This window comes from Acinonyx jubatus, chromosome C1, assembly GCF_027475565.1.
Source record: "Acinonyx jubatus isolate Ajub_Pintada_27869175 chromosome C1, VMU_Ajub_asm_v1.0, whole genome shotgun sequence".
NCBI classification, from domain to species: domain Eukaryota; kingdom Metazoa; phylum Chordata; class Mammalia; order Carnivora; family Felidae; genus Acinonyx; species Acinonyx jubatus.
The window spans coordinates 166,087,562-166,104,511 of NC_069381.1; the positions used below are offsets into that span (position 1 = coordinate 166,087,562).

Consider the following 16,950-nt stretch of genomic DNA (forward strand, 5'->3'; position numbering starts at 1 on the left):
CTTTGTAGCAAATTTTCTATTTTATTTGTGTGTGTGTGTGTGTGCGCGCGCGCGCGTTTATTTGATTAATATCTTTATCCCCAAGCTAGATGGTAATCTCCATGAAGGCACTGGCCATTGTGTCTTTAGTTTCCAGTGTAGGTGCTCAGCACAAAATAGTAGACACTTAAATCTTTACTGAATGAATGAATTTATTTCTATTTTCTCCATTGAATCTTCTGTAGAAAGTATACAAAGTACTGTAATATGATATTGTAAAATCTCAGAGACATTTTTCAGATTCAGAGTGAATTCATATGCTCAACAAGGCACAGTATGGGTTAATAAGCAGTAACTACCATCATTTTTCACCAGACTTCACAGGTCTTATGTTTACTGGAAAGAGGTCATTCTGGGGGAGGGGATAGGAAGATAATAAGATAATGGTGAACTGCTTAGCAGAAAGCTAGACCAGTCTTTTTAGTTAGTAGAATTATTTCCTTGTATTGTTTCCTAATCCATCTCCCCTCTTCCATTGTTTTGTATCTCTCCCTAGTAAGTTTTGAACTTCTAATTACGCTCAACCTAGAGAAATAGGGCTATTTCCAGAGCACTCAGGAATAGCACCTGTTGACTTAAAACAAATTGTCCGAAGTTTGGAAAGAAATAGAGAGGTGTGGTTAAGCTTGCATTTGTTCTCTAGATATACTTGCTGTGTCTGCCTTCCTACGAACCCAGAGACTTCAGGGGAAGCTTCTTAACTGCTCTGAGCCTTGGCTTTCTCATTTTTGAAGCTGGGGTAGTTACAGTGTCTATCTCATAGTATTACTGTGAGGAGTAAATGAGATACATAGCATTTAACATAGTGACTCCTGGCAACATACAAGTGTTCAGTCAGTGCGGATAGTTGCTGTTGTTGCTGAAGCTGCTATCACAGCATATGTTTTCCCAATACAAAGGTTGCTTCGGTTTCCAGTCTAGTTCACACATGTCCATTTAGTATTTGAGGTACTTTAATGTAGTTAAATTTCTTCTTCATGCTAGAGATACTCCAAAGCCCTGACCACTGTTGATAATCTTGTTAAAGTGAACTCCTCATTGATAATTTAAGATTATCTTTGTTCCCCTTCCTGCAGCTGAAAGGTAATAGAGTACCTGGGAGGGGGAAAAAGGATGATGGGTGTTTGAATTAGCAGTTTGTAGTGGAGGATAGGTATTCTTGGTGGCCTTCAAAAGTTATGGGGGAAGTGGTTTAAATTGACTTTTGTGAGCCAGCATTGAAACCACCATTTATATTACCACAGTTAAAATGTGTTCAAGTTCCTAAGTACCTGATTTTAAAACAAAATTTTGGAAAGCATCCCTTCGTAGGTTGGAAACTTTTTAATAGACCAACACTTAAATACTTTCTACTTCTTGCTTTAATATAGAAACATCTACTTCATCTAAACTTTATGTGTATTTTTTAAATTAATAAACTTTATTTTTAGGGGTTCCTGTGTGGCCCAGTCAGTTAAACGTCTCTTTTTTTTCTTTAAATTTTCTTCAGTTTTGAGAGAGAGCGTGCGAGGGAAGGAGGGGGGCGGGGAGAGAATCCCAAGCAGGTTCTGCACCATGTCAGCACAGAGCCCGATGTGGGGCTCCGACTCACAAACTGCGAGATCATGACCTGACCCGAAGTCGGACAGGTAACCAACTGGGCCACCCAGGCTCTCCAAACATCCGACTCTTTATTTCAGCTTAGGTCATGATCTTGCAGTCATGAGATGGTACCCCGCATCTGTTTTTGTGTTGATCATGCAGAGCCTGCTTAGAATTCTCTTTCCCTCTCTCTCTGCCCCACCCCTGATCTCTCTCAAAATCAATAAACATTTAAAAAATAAACTATTTTTACTAGCAGTTTCAGTTTCATAGCAGAATTGAGCAGAAAGTACAGAGTTCCCATATACCCACTGTCCCCACATGCACAGCCTCCCCACTACCATTCCACAGTGACATGTTTCTTACAGTTGATGAACCTATATTTGCTGCATCATTAATCAAAGTTGATAGTTTGTGTTAGGTTTCACTTCTTGGTGTTCTTCGTTCTATAGGTTTTGACAAATGTGTAATGATCATTGTAGTATCATGGTATCATAGTTATATTGTCCTAAAGATCTCTTCTCTGCCTGTTCATCCTTCCCTCCCCACTAAGCCCTAGCAAGCACTGATCTTTTTACTGTCTTTATAGTTTTGCCTTTTCCAGGGTGTCATATAGTTGGCAATCATACATTACGTCCTTTTCACATTGGCTTCTTCCACTTAGTAATATGCATTTAAGTTTTCTTCATGTCTTTTTATGGCTTGATAGTTCATTTCTTTGGAGCCTTGGATAATGCTCCATCTTCTGGATGAACCACAATTTATCCATTCACCTTGTTGGGTCGTTATGAATAAAGCTACTGTAAACATCTGTGTGCAGGTGTTTGTGTGGACCTAAGTTTTCAATTCATTAAACACCAAGGAACACAATTGCTGGATTGTATAGTAAGAATATGTTTCGTTTTTCAGAAACTGTCAAACTGTCTGCCAAAATGGCTGTACCATTTTGCATTTCTACCATCAGTGAATGAGAGTTCCTGTTGTTCCACATCCTTGCTAGGAATATATTGTTGTCAGTGTTTTAGATTTGAGCCATTCTAATAGGTGTATAGTGTTACCTCATTGCTGGTTTAATTTGCAGTTCTCTCATGACATGTATCTAACACCATAGATTAGGTGGCTTTTTTTTAAGTTATTTATTTTGAAAGAGAGAGCAGGGTAGGGGCAGAGGGAGAGGGAGAGACGATCCCAAGCAGACTCCATGCTCAGTGCAGAGCCCAACACGGAGATCCATGTCACTAACTAAAATTTCGACCTGAGCCGAAATCAAGAGTCAGATGCCTAACTGACTGAGTCACCCAGGTGCTCCTAGACTGGGTGGATTATAAGCAACAGAAATTTATTTCTTAACATTCTGGAGGCTGGGAAGTCCAGAATTTGGTGTCTGGTGAGTACCTGCTTCCAGATGCACAGATAGCGTCTTCTTGTTGTGTCCTTCCATAGCATAAGGGGCAAGGGAGCTCTGGGGTTCTAATTTCATTTAAGAAGGGCACATGCTCATAACCTAATAACTTCTTGATAGCCTGCCTCCTAATACCAACACTGAAGGTTAGGATTTCAACCTGACTTTTGAGGATACACAAACATTCAGTCCATAACAACATATGATATTGAACATCTTTTCATAAATTCATTTCCCATCTGTATATCTCCTTTGGTGAAGGGTCTGTGGAGGTCCTTTGCCCATTTTTTAATTGTGTTGTTCATTTTTTTATTGTTGAGTTTTAGGAGTTCTTTGTATATCTTGGATAACAGTCTTTTATCAGATGTGTCTTTAGCATATATTTTTCCCCCAGTTTTTGGCTTCTCTTTTCATTCTCTTGACATTGTCTTTTGCAGTGCAGAAGGTTTTAATTTTAATGAAGTCCAACTTTCAGTTATTTCTTTCATGAATTGTGCCTTTGCTGTTGTCTCTAAAAACATATTGCCATACCTAAAGTCACCAAGGTTTTTTCCCATGTTATTTTCTAGGAGTTTTTATAGTTTTGCATTTTAGAGTAATTCTTTGATCCATTTTGAGTTAATGTTTGTGAAGGATATAAGGTCTGTGTCTAAATTTTATTTTATTTTTTTTACCTGTGGATGTCCAGTTGTTCTAGCACCATTTTTTTGAGGAGACTGTCTTTATCTTAGCTCCATTCTATTTCCTTTGTCAGAGGTCACTTGACTCTATGTGGGTCTATTTCTGGGCTCTCTCTTCTCTTCTATTGATCTGTTTTTCTGTTCTTTTGTCAATACCACATTGACTTGATTACTGTTGCTTTTATAGTAAGTCTTGAAGTTGGGTAGTGTCTGACATGGTTCTCTTTCAGGATTGTGTCAGCTATTCTGTTGCCTCTCCATATATAAACTTTATAAATCAGTTTGTGGATATCCACAAAATAACTTAGGGGGATTTTGAGTAGGATTGGATTGACCACATAGGTCAAGTTGGGAAGAACTGACATCTTGACATTTGAGTCTTCTTATGCATGAACATAGAGTATCTCTCTTTGTATTTAGTTCCTTTTTAGTTTTATTTATATTTTAATAGATTTCAGTGAGGGTGGATAAGTCCTATTGAAGTTATGCCAATATGGCGTCTTTAATTCAAGGTCTTTCATTATGTAACCCATGCTTCAGTAGAAACTTTGTATTAGTAAGATTTTTTTCATTTTAAATGCATCCTGCACACATAGAAATGTTCATTTTAGCATTTTAATTATTTAAAATGGAACATTTCACCGTTACACCACAGTTTTCATAGTTCTGTCATGTCTTGACTTAAGTCATTGTTATGTCCTTCTCTTTTTGAATTTAGTTCAGCTCAAGGTAGAACTTCCTGCCTTCGGGATAGAAAGCATATGGAACCTTGGCATTTAGTTTGGTAGGGGTTAAAAGGTTGTGTGTGTGGAAAGCATTGTGTTAAAAAAATGCATTTTTGTAAAATGAGTCTATTATTAAATTGAGCATTTGAAACATTGTATTGGGAATTATTCCAGTGCTGGAAAAAGACAGTGTTAATGACCCTTGCAGTAACAGTAATTGTTGAATTAATATTCAAGCAGTGAGAAAATGAATTTTGCTGAGATATCTGCCCTCATGCTGCTAATGTTTAAAATTATATCACTTGTTAACAGTAAGAGCAGCTAGTAACAAAAATTTTAGGCTAAGTTTGTCACTCAATCTAAACTTTCTCCATGCTTTTTACTCTTGTTGTTTTGTGTAGAACGTATACTAGCTTATGGGAAATACAGTATTTAAAAGGAGGGATGGATGTTTGTAGGGGGGAAAAAAAGCAATAGAATAAAGGTACTTTTCATTTTCGTAATAACATTTAAACAAAAAATTGAGCTCTCATTATGGAATTTAACAGTCTTTTCTGTTGTTTTTTTGGTATTTGTGCATAGTGAGGTGTCAGTGAACAATTTTGTTTCTGTTTTCTCATAATTTGACTCAGAACTGGAATAAATTTTACTTTGCTGTTATCAGTGAAGTAAATAAATGAACGCTTCTTTACGGAGGGAGGTAAGGTAAGAAAACATTCCCTTTCCCTTCATTCTCCTCCTTCTCCTTCCCCCTGCTATTAAACTTTCTCTGTGAGATCTCCCTTCTCACCTTGGGCAGATCCCATAGCTCTTCAGTCACTTTGAGTTGCCAAAATACTTATAACTTTTAAGGCATAAAAGTACCATCCACTGAAAGAAGCCTAGTCTACATCTTATAACCTCATGGAGCTTACATTCTGATGAGAGAGACAGTAAGATAAATAAGTAAACTATATGTTAGAGAGTGATAAATTATATGGAGAAGAAAATAGGAATAATAAAATATGTGGAGATGATGTATGACATTTTTAGATAGAGTGGCCAGGAAAGGCCTCACTGAGAAGGTGACTTTGCAATCAGGACCTGCAGAAAGTGATGAATCCAAACCATGTTGCCATCTTGAAGAACATTCTAGGCAGAGATACATCTGTGCAGAAGCCCTGAGGTGGAACCGTACATTGTGTGTTGGAGAAACAGGTTGTTAGAGCCAGTTGAACAGGGAAGAGAGAAACAGATAAGAAGGATGATGGTGATAATGGTGGCAGCAAATTATACAGTGCCTTGTAGGTCAGAAGGCTTTGATCTTAACACAGAACAGGAGGGTGGTAAGCCTTTGGAAAGTTTTGACTAGAATTACATGATCTGACTTACTTTCTGCCTGTTGCCTTGCCAGCTTGTCTTTTGCAAATAGACTACCATGGTGGGAGTAGGGCCAAAGGTGGAAGCAGAGAGGCTATTGTAACTAGCCAGGAGGGGATTCTGGTATTTTGAATCAGGGTCAGGTAGAATTTTGGGTTTGTTTTGAAGATAAAATCAATAGAATTTGCTGATATACTGGATACGAGGTAAAGCGTTGTTAAAGAAGAGGTCTTTGCTTTCGCCATGAGGAACTAGAAGAATGGAGTTAGCATTTAACTGAAATAGGGAGGATTGTAGGAGGAGTTAGAACATGAACTCATTTGGGGACATGTTAAATGAGGCAGTTTTCAAAATTATTAGATTCAAAATATTATAAAGACTGTTTAGTAAGCATTTCAATGTGTAGTTCTGAAATTCAGCATAAAAACATAGGCCGGAGATACAGATTTGGAAATTAAGAGCCTGCTGGTGCTTTTGGAAGCCATAAAATTGCATGAGATCAACAAAAGGGTAGATATGAGAAGAAAAGACAAGAGGTCCAGGAACTGAGTTCTGAAGGACTGACTCTATTTATAGATTAGGGAGATAAGGAATAGCACTAGTAGTTGAGAAGAAAGGACCAGGAGAGTTAGGAGGAAGACCAGTATGTTATTCTAGTAACAAAACAGAAGTTTATATCCAGTAGAAAAAAGTGATCGAATGTGTCAGCATGTTGCTGGGGCAGTCAAATAAGCTGAGTATTGAGAAATGAGCATTAGGTCTAGTGATGAGGTCACTGGTGACCTTTGATAAGTGCTGTTTCAGTGTAGTGATAAGGAGTAAAAAGCCTGTTAAGAGATCTTTGAGATGGGAGCTAGGAGGGGTAGAGTAATAGAGGTTTATTTTTTAATAAAGATTGGGGAAATGTTATCGTGATATTCTTGTGAACATCATTCCCCAGAGAGGGAAACACAAATGATCTAGAATGGCATGTGGAACGACTGGAATGTTACCCTTGTGTAAAACAGAGAGAATGGAACTAACTAGTTAGTGAAAAGGTATGAATAGCACCTGTCTTGAGATTGTCAGCATTTATCACTCATTTTCTCCTCAGCTGTGAAGCCTCAGTGGCAGACCAGAAGGCAGCCTGTAAAAAATGCTTTGCTTGAATTTGGGTGGAGCCAGTTCTTGTATCCAACACCTTCCTCCCCCCCACCCCCACTAAGAATGTCTTGATTTGCAGGTGGCACCTTCTAAGAAGGCAAAGGGTGTCCTTATTCCAAATAAGGCAGCCAGCACTAGGGCTGGATTTTAGCCATTGCTTGCCTTAGGCTCAGTATTCTTGGAGCATTAAAGGAATCATACTACCATAAGCTTTGGCCTTGCCCAGTCTTCTCTAAGACAACATGGGAAGTCACATTTAATATTCTGCTGTAATAAACATTTCCTTTGCCCTGGGACAAAACAGTATAAGTGAGAAGAAAGCAAATTTAAGAACCAATACGAGTTAGGTGTAGGAATCCCAGCTCTTACTGCCAACTGGCAGAGGGGGGTTTAAGATGTACCATTTACTTTCTGTGTCTTGGTTTTTTCAAGTATAACGAGATGGGATTGGCTTCAACCAGATTCTTCTCAGTCTGAAATTCTGTGATTCATTAAAAAGTATAGTAACCCCACTCTAACTTCTTTGTATTCTCTGAAGCATAACATAGTTCTTCTAAGAACTAAGAAATATTACTGAGGAACTTTGTATTATGGTTTGTTTTTTATTATTGTTTTTGTTTTTTAGTTTTTTGGATAGCAGCTCCCTTTGGGTTCTTACACAAATAGATATTAGCAAAATTTGACCGGAAATTAAATTAGAAATATAATACAGCACACTGTTGAAGACAATACAGACTAGTTCACAGACTTTGTCCAAGTTCTTTCTGAGTCATTTTGTGACTGTGGGACATATGGAAAGTTGTTTAACTCTCAGAACCTTTGTTTCTCATCTAAAAATAGTAATGTACTAATAGTACCTACTTCATAGATTTGTAAGGAGAATTAAATGAGTTATGCCGTGATGCTTTGAACAATGCCTGGCTTGCAATACGGATGGAGTAAATCTTAACTAATGTTAATATTATTATGATGATGATGATGATGATGATGATGATGACTACTACTATTATTAACATTACCAGTGTGTGACATGTATAGTTTAGAATCATTTTAGTGAAGCAGCTCTACCATAAAAGTTTCTGACACTATAATTTCATTTTATGATGATTACCTTAAGCCACCAAGGGAAAAATTAACTTGGAAAAGGAAATGCTGTTGAATCAGGTTAAACCCTTTTTTGTTTGTTTACAAAATTAGTGCTCAATATTATGTTTTTAGTTACAATGAAAATTCACTTAGGGAATATACTTGATTCTCAAATGATGACAGGACAGTGAGCCATTACTGTAATTAGTTTCAGTTGCTGTGTACACTTAAGACGTATAAAACAGTATTTATGTTAAAAAATATTTTTCCCTAAATGGGCCAAAATAGTGAGATTTTATTGTTCATGCACCTGCCTTAAATACAGGTTTTTAAAGCATGCTGCAAATATTTTGATTATACCATGAAGTTTTCTACATCCTTTCTGTATGGACTATTTTTTAGAGCATAGGTTTGATTTGATAGCATCACCTACCTGATGTTTACAGTTCAGTTTGTTTTGCAGAATTAATAATACACAGTTAAGTTATTTTGACTATACCTGAAAGTCCTATTATAATTAATACAATAGGTTGATTATCAAGTGGTTGATTTATCAATGCTGGTTTACCCTTATTTTAAATCAAACATGCAGATCATTTGTAAACTAATAGGTCAGTTGAAAAGAAGAAATGCTCTAGATGTATTGTACATTAGTTCACAAAGTCAAGATAATTTATGATGTAAAGGTTAGGGAAAAATGGAAGTCTATAAGGTAAATTTGAAGAGAATTTAAGGAATATTGGGTATGCTTTACCAGCAAATAATTGTGAGTTTAGATTTTATTTGAATTATCTTTCTTGTTTGTATTTTATAAATGAAATGATGTTGTTGAGCATAATGCAGTGTACCTGGGAATTAGTAGCATCGAGCATTCAGACTTTGCTTTTTTAACATTCCCTAAATGTGGGACTAAAAGGAACCAGGGCTCCTTGAGGAAATGGCTGATTCCAAGCCTGGGATCCTGGAACAGTTGTTGTGCCATGTTATGACGTGAAAGTAAGGAAGTATTTATAAAAATACAGCAACTTCTCACAAGAATAGAGGGGCCATTTTGAAGGGGCACCCACTAGCCAAATTTGGGATAATTTGAGCATCAAAACAATTAAAGGCAGTAATGAATTATATAAATCATTAAGAAAAAAAAAAGAGAATCCATGAGACCATGTGAATAATACACACATTCATACAAACGGGAGAAGAGAGGAATCAAGGGCCAGCTGGTAAATGTAGAGTAAATGCTGAAGTTGGAAAATTATTATTTTTATCACCATCATAGTAAAGTTTAGTTCAGTCAAGAATCACAAATGGATGTTAAATGTAGGGGAGAAATTTGGTTGAAGAGCAAAGGTTGCTTATTGTAGGAAAAAGATAGTAAGTAAGCAGTAGGAAAATCAGATATCACTTGAGCCAGGTAATGAAAATTAACAACACCGGTTAGGGACAGGTGAATGAATACCTTGGTACTCTGAGAACCCATCACTTCTGCACTGTTGTGGCCAGGAATGCCCTGTCTGCATCTAACCATGAAACATCAGGTAACTCCAAAAAGATGAGCATGCTATTGAAAGAAGTAGGAGATGATGGGAAGGAGGATGACTGTATTCATTAACAAAAATGTTAATGTTATAAAAGTCAAGGCCAAAAAGTTCCATGTTAAAGGAAACTAAAGACACAGGCCATAGATGATCTTAAGAGTAGATTCTGTATCTGGACAAGAATTAAATTTTTTTAAAAGGCATTATTATTGGGTCAGTTGACAACATTATTTTGCAGGTAATTGGTTAAAGTGTTTTTTTTTTTTTTTTTTTTTTAATTTACAGAAATTGTGGCTGTACTCTGATTATATTGGAGGGTAATATAGGAAATGTGAAAACTTAAGTATTTATGGGGAAAGGGCCAGATGCATTCAGCTTACTCTCAAATAGCTCAGAAAAAAAAAGCCTTGGGTGTCAGTGTGTATGTGCACATACATACATACAGAGAGAGGGAAACAGAGAGGGTGTGGGAGGGAGGGAGAAGATGAAAAAGCTAGTGGGGTACAATGCTAACAGGTAGTTTCTGGGTTAAGTTATACAGGTGTTCTTTGGTTTTGCAGTTTTTCTGGAAATTTGAAATGTTTGCAAATAAGTTTGTACATATATGTATACACACATTGGGACTTAGTTCTTTTACTTTTCATATTTATCGCTTATTGCTCTAGGCTGCTAATTTACCTTTAATACTTAATTGGTTTAAGATGTTAACATTTATTGCTTATAGATATACACATTGATTTTTAATTTCTTTTAAATAGTGCTGGGCCTAAAGGAGATAACATTTATGAATGGAGATCGACTATACTTGGTCCACCAGGTTCTGTATATGAAGGTGGTGTGTTTTTTCTGGATATCACTTTTTCATCCGATTATCCATTTAAGCCACCAAAGGTAAGAACCTACAAGTCCATTCTTTAATCTTTAGCCTTCTCTAAAATTCTAGAGGTTAAATATGTACTGATGTAATCATTTTCATGGCATTGCTTTTCATGAATTGGTATGGAAACTCTCTTATAACCAAGAATTTTGAAACTGACAGAAATTGCTTTCTGCCTTATACAGATAACTTTATAGTCAGCAGAAAGAGTTTGTTAATTGTAAATAAAAATATGCCACTTTGCACACCAATAAAGGAGATAAATTTTAGATTTATGTTATAAGGGAAAATATCCTAAGAAGCTTCCTGGAGATACCGGTCGGGATTAAAAGTAAAGCTGTTTGACAACTTGCAGAAATAAGAAGTAAGTTGAATTTTGTGCTCAATACCATCTCTTCACAGCAAAACTAGAAAACCGCAGCAAAGAAGAAGGAAACTATTATTTAAAAAGCTTGCTTTGTGCCCTCTGTAGGTAGGATGTAGTAATGAGAATGAGGGTGGGCTGGGTGGCTTAAGCCTTAGTTGTCTCTCAGTATGAATTTAGATGGGTAACACAAGGGTTGAGTTGTGCCTTGGCAATTATTTTTCAAGTCTTAAATATAACAGTTACCTGAATGGTTTCCTCCTCTTCTCATTATAAAATGGTCAAGCCAGCAGGTAAAAACTGCCAATATTAAGCCTGAACATAATTAGGTCTAGTTACAGAGACTTCTGACATGTCAGGGAAAAGTATATTGTTATCAGGCCTTTAACTATGATGAAATGTTTTTCTTTTCAACATAGTTTCTTATGTCCGCTACACTATTTAAAACACATATAGCAATTTAATGCTTGTGTGCACATGCATGCTTGGTGAGGGTGGGAGAAGAGAGAGAGTAAAAATTAAGGATTTTTTTTTTAAACCCAGGGTTATTTCTCCATTATCTAATAATGTAACAACAGTTCCACCTAGTGGTATCTACCTCAAAGTACAGACACCAAGGTTCCCTATCACCTAGAGGTATTTGCTGTCTACTGGAATTACCAGTGTTTTGAATACTATACTATCTCATCTGAATTTAAGATCTGTAAATGATTGTCTTATTTAATGTTCCCAAGTATGTAGAGTATGTCTTGCTAGATCAAATAAAGGAACAAAGCCCCCATGTTAATAATACTACAAATTGTATTCACATTCAGAATGATACATGTTAAATGCTGGTATATCATTAAGTGCTCAATTTGCATTCAGTGGTTAAGTTTTCTGTATTACAGAAAACAAAACCTTAGCAAAATAGCTCATGGCTGTATTTATAAATAGTGATACTTCTACATGCCTCATTTTTCTTGAAATTGGTTTTTATATGGTAGCAAAATTAGCAGAAAAAAGTTTGCAAGGTTTATTTTCTACAAAACTATATTTGTATATCAGGGAAAGGAAAAGAGTTCTATTTTTCTTTTTCTAACAGGTTTCAAACTATAGTTCTGTATATGATTTATCAATTGTTTTGGTTAATATAGTGGTTATGTTTTATTTTAGCATGTTACTTCTTTTTGCTGAAGTCTCAGTATTTTAATTTTCTAACCTTTCCATGTTGATTCATTTTTCTTGCCTGAGATATCTTACACAGTATTATGAAGCATTATTTGGATCTGTAGTTGGACAAGTGAAAAAGAAATAATACCTCTGCTCTTATCTTGGTGTTAGGTACAATTATTTCTATACAGTTCTGATTATTGTTGAAGTTCAGATAAAGTATTGAACTTCTCCGGAATAGTACAAGTTTAATTATCTTCTGTTCATTGATTATTAATAGCTGAAAGGATTCAAAGTTATTTATTGCATCATGTTTGTAAACTACACATATCTATTGAGTAGTCAGCTGTCAATGATCTAAACATATTATTCCCATATTTGAGAACAGAATTGTCTGATAGAAATACAATGCAAGCTACATGTGTAGTTTTAAATACTCGACAAGATGCATTAAAAAAAATAGAGGGACGCCTGGGTTGCTCAGTTGATTGAGCATCTGACTCTTTGTTTTGGCTCAGGTCATAGTCCCAGGGTCCCGGGGTCCTGGGATTGGGCCCTGGTGAGCCATGCTCATTGTGGAGCCTGATTAAGATACTCTCTCCCTCCCTCTGCCCCTCTTCCCTGCTCACGCCCACTCTCTCCAAAATTTAAAAAAAAAAAAAAAAAAGTAGAGAGAGAGTGAAATTAATCTTAATAACATTTAACCCAGTATACCAAAGATACTGTCATTTGAACATGAAATCAATGTAAGAGTATTGTTAATGCGATGTTTTACATTCTCTTTTTGGTACTGTCTTTGAAATCCGATCTGGTATGTATTGTACATTTTTAGCCCACTTCAACTAGCCCACATTTTAAGATCCATATAACTAGTATGTGTACTTTATTAGACAGGTTCTAGAAGTACAGTCTCTTCCTTCTCCCTTACTAGACCACTGCTGTCTTTCTTGTTTTTAATTAATTATGCATCATTATCAGAAATACACTTTTGAGGGCTTTTAATATTTTCTTTCTAGACTCCATGTGGGTGATCATAGTACGCTGCTAGTTCTAAGACATCAGGAACTGTTTTGTTTTGTTTTGTTTTGTTTTGTTTTGTTTTTCTCTGCAACTCCAAATTAAGAATTAACCACCCTGTTAATGTTTGTGACTGTTTTTGAAACTTGCCAGTATTTATTCCTATGATTTATTCTCTTTTTTCATATATCTCCGAGATATATTAGTTTCCTTTATTCAGTACCTTAAGTACCTTGCTTGTTTTATTTTTTTCTCTTAGTCTAATAAGACATTGAACTAGCTGGAGAAATGAAAAGCTGAAAAATAGACTGGTGATTTCATCAGCCTTCCTTTAAATCTTTGTCCAGTATTTTCTGATACATGACAGGATATTAGCAGAGTTGATACTTATCTTTTCTACTAAGAAACTGATGTAACTTTTGTCTTATGGTGAAAAAAAAATTCTTCACCAGTTCCTTCTTTTCCTTTGGCAGTAAAACACTTCTCACTTGCCATGTTTAAACAGAGGGCTGTATGTGCACGTGTGTACATGTGTGTGTATATGGTACATATATGGTCATAGGTACCTATAATTATTGTATCATTCATTTAGAGAAAACCATCCAAATCAGCTACTCACTTTGGTGTGAAATCAAGGAAGTTCCTGCTGTACTGGGTAAAAGAAATGTCTTTCAACTGAATTAAATAAATAGAAACCATTTACTTTTGATATTACTTCCACCTAGTGTTTAATTAGCTCTTCAGTCAAATTATTTTCTATTTAGTATCTGTGTTACCCTTCACTTTTGTTGGTGAGAGTTTTAGTTGGTAATAAAGCATTCATTTTCTTTGTTTTTAATGGAACTGTCCTTAGGTTACTTTCCGCACCAGAATCTATCACTGCAACATCAACAGTCAGGGAGTCATCTGTCTGGACATCCTTAAAGACAACTGGAGTCCTGCTTTGACTATTTCAAAGGTTTTGCTGTCGATTTGTTCGCTTTTGACAGATTGCAACCCTGGTAAGCAAATCTTTATTAACACATACAGTGAGGCTACAAAAACCAACGTGTTTTCTTGGTTACCTTAACTGAGTTGAGAAAGTAAGTGCTACTGGTGGAAAGATTAGCCTAAAGCATTTTGCAAGGAAATGATCAATGCCATTTCAGTTAGATAGACCAGAAGTTTCACAATAACTTTCTTGAGTTTATTAATGGCGTGCTACCTATAGTTACTTTCTTTCTGTCCTTGATGGACTTTTTCTGAATTAATGTAGCTCTGCAGATCATATTTGCCAGGAGTAAAATAATGACTCGGACACCAGTGCATCCTTTCCTTGCTCCTTCCATGCTGCCATGTGCTTTAAAAGCTACCAATGAGTAATGAAGAGCTTCTTGTTCTCCCTTCTTGGCTTACAGTTGGTTGTTTTAGGTGTAGTAATAGTGGATATTAAAATGATAGTTGATGAGAGAGTTGGACTAGGATTATGATTATAGAAATGCAAAGTCATTAATATATAATCCATAACATTTTTAAGAAATGCATAGGGGTACCTGGGTGGCTCAGTCCGTTGAGCGTCCCACTTCGGCTCAGGTTATGATCTCACGGTCTATGAGTTTGAGCTCCACGTCGGGCTCTGTGCTGACAACTCAGATCCTGGATCCTGCTTCAGATTCTGTGTCTCCCTCTCTCTCTGACCCTCCCCCGTTCATGCTGTCTCTCTCTGTCTCAAAAATAAATAAACATTAAAAAAAAAAAAAAAGGAAATGCATAATTGCCATGCATTAACATGTGTAGTTGACTTGAGAAAGTGACGTTTAATCCTGAGATCTTGCATATGTTATCTGTCTAACTAAGTGGTCATTTTTAAAGAAGTAGAATTACTCTTTCTAAATATTGGGCTAATCACCAAAGGCTTTTACTGTTGTCTGAAACCCAACAGTTATACATATGCCAAAGGTAGAAAAACAGGATTAAAAAGAGTAAGGCAGCTCTAAATGAGCTGATACAGAAAGCTTTCTAAGATATATTAAGTAGAAGAGCAAGGCACCGAAGAAAAGTATGTATGCATAACAGTCCTGTTCTAAATGCGTGTACGTGTGCATACTGTCCCTGAATAGAGATGCTGTTAGCAGGTGACATCGTTTGCTAGGTAGAGAAGCTTCTTGAGTAATTGGGAGTCGGGAGGGAAGAGGGCTTTACTTTTCACTGGCTTTCTTTTGGTGCACTTCAAATATTATGCTGTGTGTACATATTTACCTTTTTGAAAAACAAATTCAGAGTAGAAGTTTACAGCTCAGATTCAGTTTTTAGTTTAGAATTCTGTTTAAAACAAAATGACAAGTTTTTAAATGGAGATAAGGATAAGGATTTGAATCCTACTGTTGCAGAATGAAGGAAACATTCTGAGTAGCACTGTGTTATAAGATTTGAGTTTTTATTTAAGAATTACATTGAAAAAAAATTTTTTTAATGTTTATTTTTTGAGAGAGAGGGAGTGAGTGAGTGGGGGAAGGGCAGAGAGAGAGGGAGACACAGAATCTGAAGCAGGCTCCAGGTTTCAAGCTGTCAGCACAGAGCCTAATGCGGGGCTTGAATTTACGAACCACGAGATCATGACCTGAGCTGAAGTTGGATGCTTAACCCAGGCGTCCCTATAAATTTCATTTTTAAATATCCATAAGAAGGTAGAAATATAATCATCTTAGCATTACTGAATAAAATGCCAAGAGTGAAAAATAGTTTTTATATTTTATTAAAGGCATACATTTAAAATCAAATTTAGTAACTTAACATGCATTGTTTTTAGTTAAAAGGGCTTTTTTAATTTGAATATTAAAATATACAGCTGATTATGTGATGTTAAGTATTTTAATTTTGAAAATTTAGCCATTATATATCTGTCGAGGTGCTGCCTTGAAAATTAGTGTTTTGATTTAATCGACTCTTAAAACTGTGACATTAAGACTCCATATAATATAATATATCTTTTAATGTTCTTTCTACTTTTTCAGCGGATCCTCTGGTTGGAAGCATAGCCACTCAGTATTTGACCAACAGAGCAGAACATGACAGGATAGCCAGACAGTGGACCAAGAGATACGCCACATAATTCACATAATTTGTATGCAGTGTGAAGGAGCAGAGGGCCTCTTCTCACTGTGCTGCAAATCTTTATAGCCTTTACAATACGGACTTCTGTGTATATGTTATACTGATTCTACTCTCTGCTTTTATCCTTTGGAGACTGGGAGCCTCCCCAAAAAGGTAAATGCTATCAAGAGTAGAACTTTGTAGCTGTAGATTAGTTATGTTTAAAACGCCTACTTGCAAGTCTTGCTTCTTTGGGATATCAAAATGTATTTTGTGATGTACTAAGGATACTGGTCCTGAAGTCTACCAAATATTATAGTGCATTTTAGCCTAATTCATTATCTGTATGAAGTTATAAAAGTAGCCGTAGATGACTAGGAATTATGTCATTTGTATTAAACCCAGATCTATTTCTGAGTATGTGGTTCATGCTGTTGTGAAAAATGTTTTACCTTTTACCTTTGTCAGTTTGTAATGAGAGGATTTCCTTTTACCCTTTGTAGCTCAGAGAGCACCTGATGTATCATCTCAAACACAATAAACATGCTCCTGAAGGCATAGTTTCCTGTCGTAATATTTTAAGTCAATCTTGTTAGAAGGTGTGTCTGAGATGATTGTTGATGAAATAAAAATGCGGATATGAAGATTGACTACTAAGGACCAGTACAAATAAATGAATTGTTAAATTGAAAACATTTGAAATCTTGTTAAATGTGTAGAGTTTTTTTTCCCTTTAAGTACCGATGAGAGAATATAATGAGCTTAAAGATGCAACACTGGGTTTTAAACCATTGATCTCAAAACACATGAAGCTCTACTTTGATAAGACCATATTTGAGCACAAGATAATATGAAATCCTGCCTCAGGAATCTGGTATTATCTTATAGAACATTTTGTTTCCAAATTGGTGATTAACA

At 36.0% G+C, this 16,950-nt stretch overlaps 1 protein-coding gene across 4 annotated transcripts in view; it reads left to right on the forward strand.

Moving 5' to 3' along the window:
* Nucleotides 1-16,592, forward strand: part of UBE2E3 (ubiquitin conjugating enzyme E2 E3) — an 89,980-nt gene extending 73,388 nt beyond the window's left edge. For all 4 annotated transcript variants that reach the window (XM_027055371.2, XM_053215398.1, XM_015086854.3 and 1 more), the window contains 3 exons: nt 10,309-10,441; nt 13,814-13,961; nt 15,954-16,592. In XM_027055371.2, the coding sequence (XP_026911172.1) occupies nt 10,309-10,441; nt 13,814-13,961; nt 15,954-16,051 (379 nt within the window). In that variant the 3' untranslated portion in view covers nt 16,052-16,592. The remainder of the gene's footprint in view (nt 1-10,308; nt 10,442-13,813; nt 13,962-15,953) is intronic.
* The last annotated feature ends 358 nt before the right edge of the window (nt 16,593-16,950 follow it).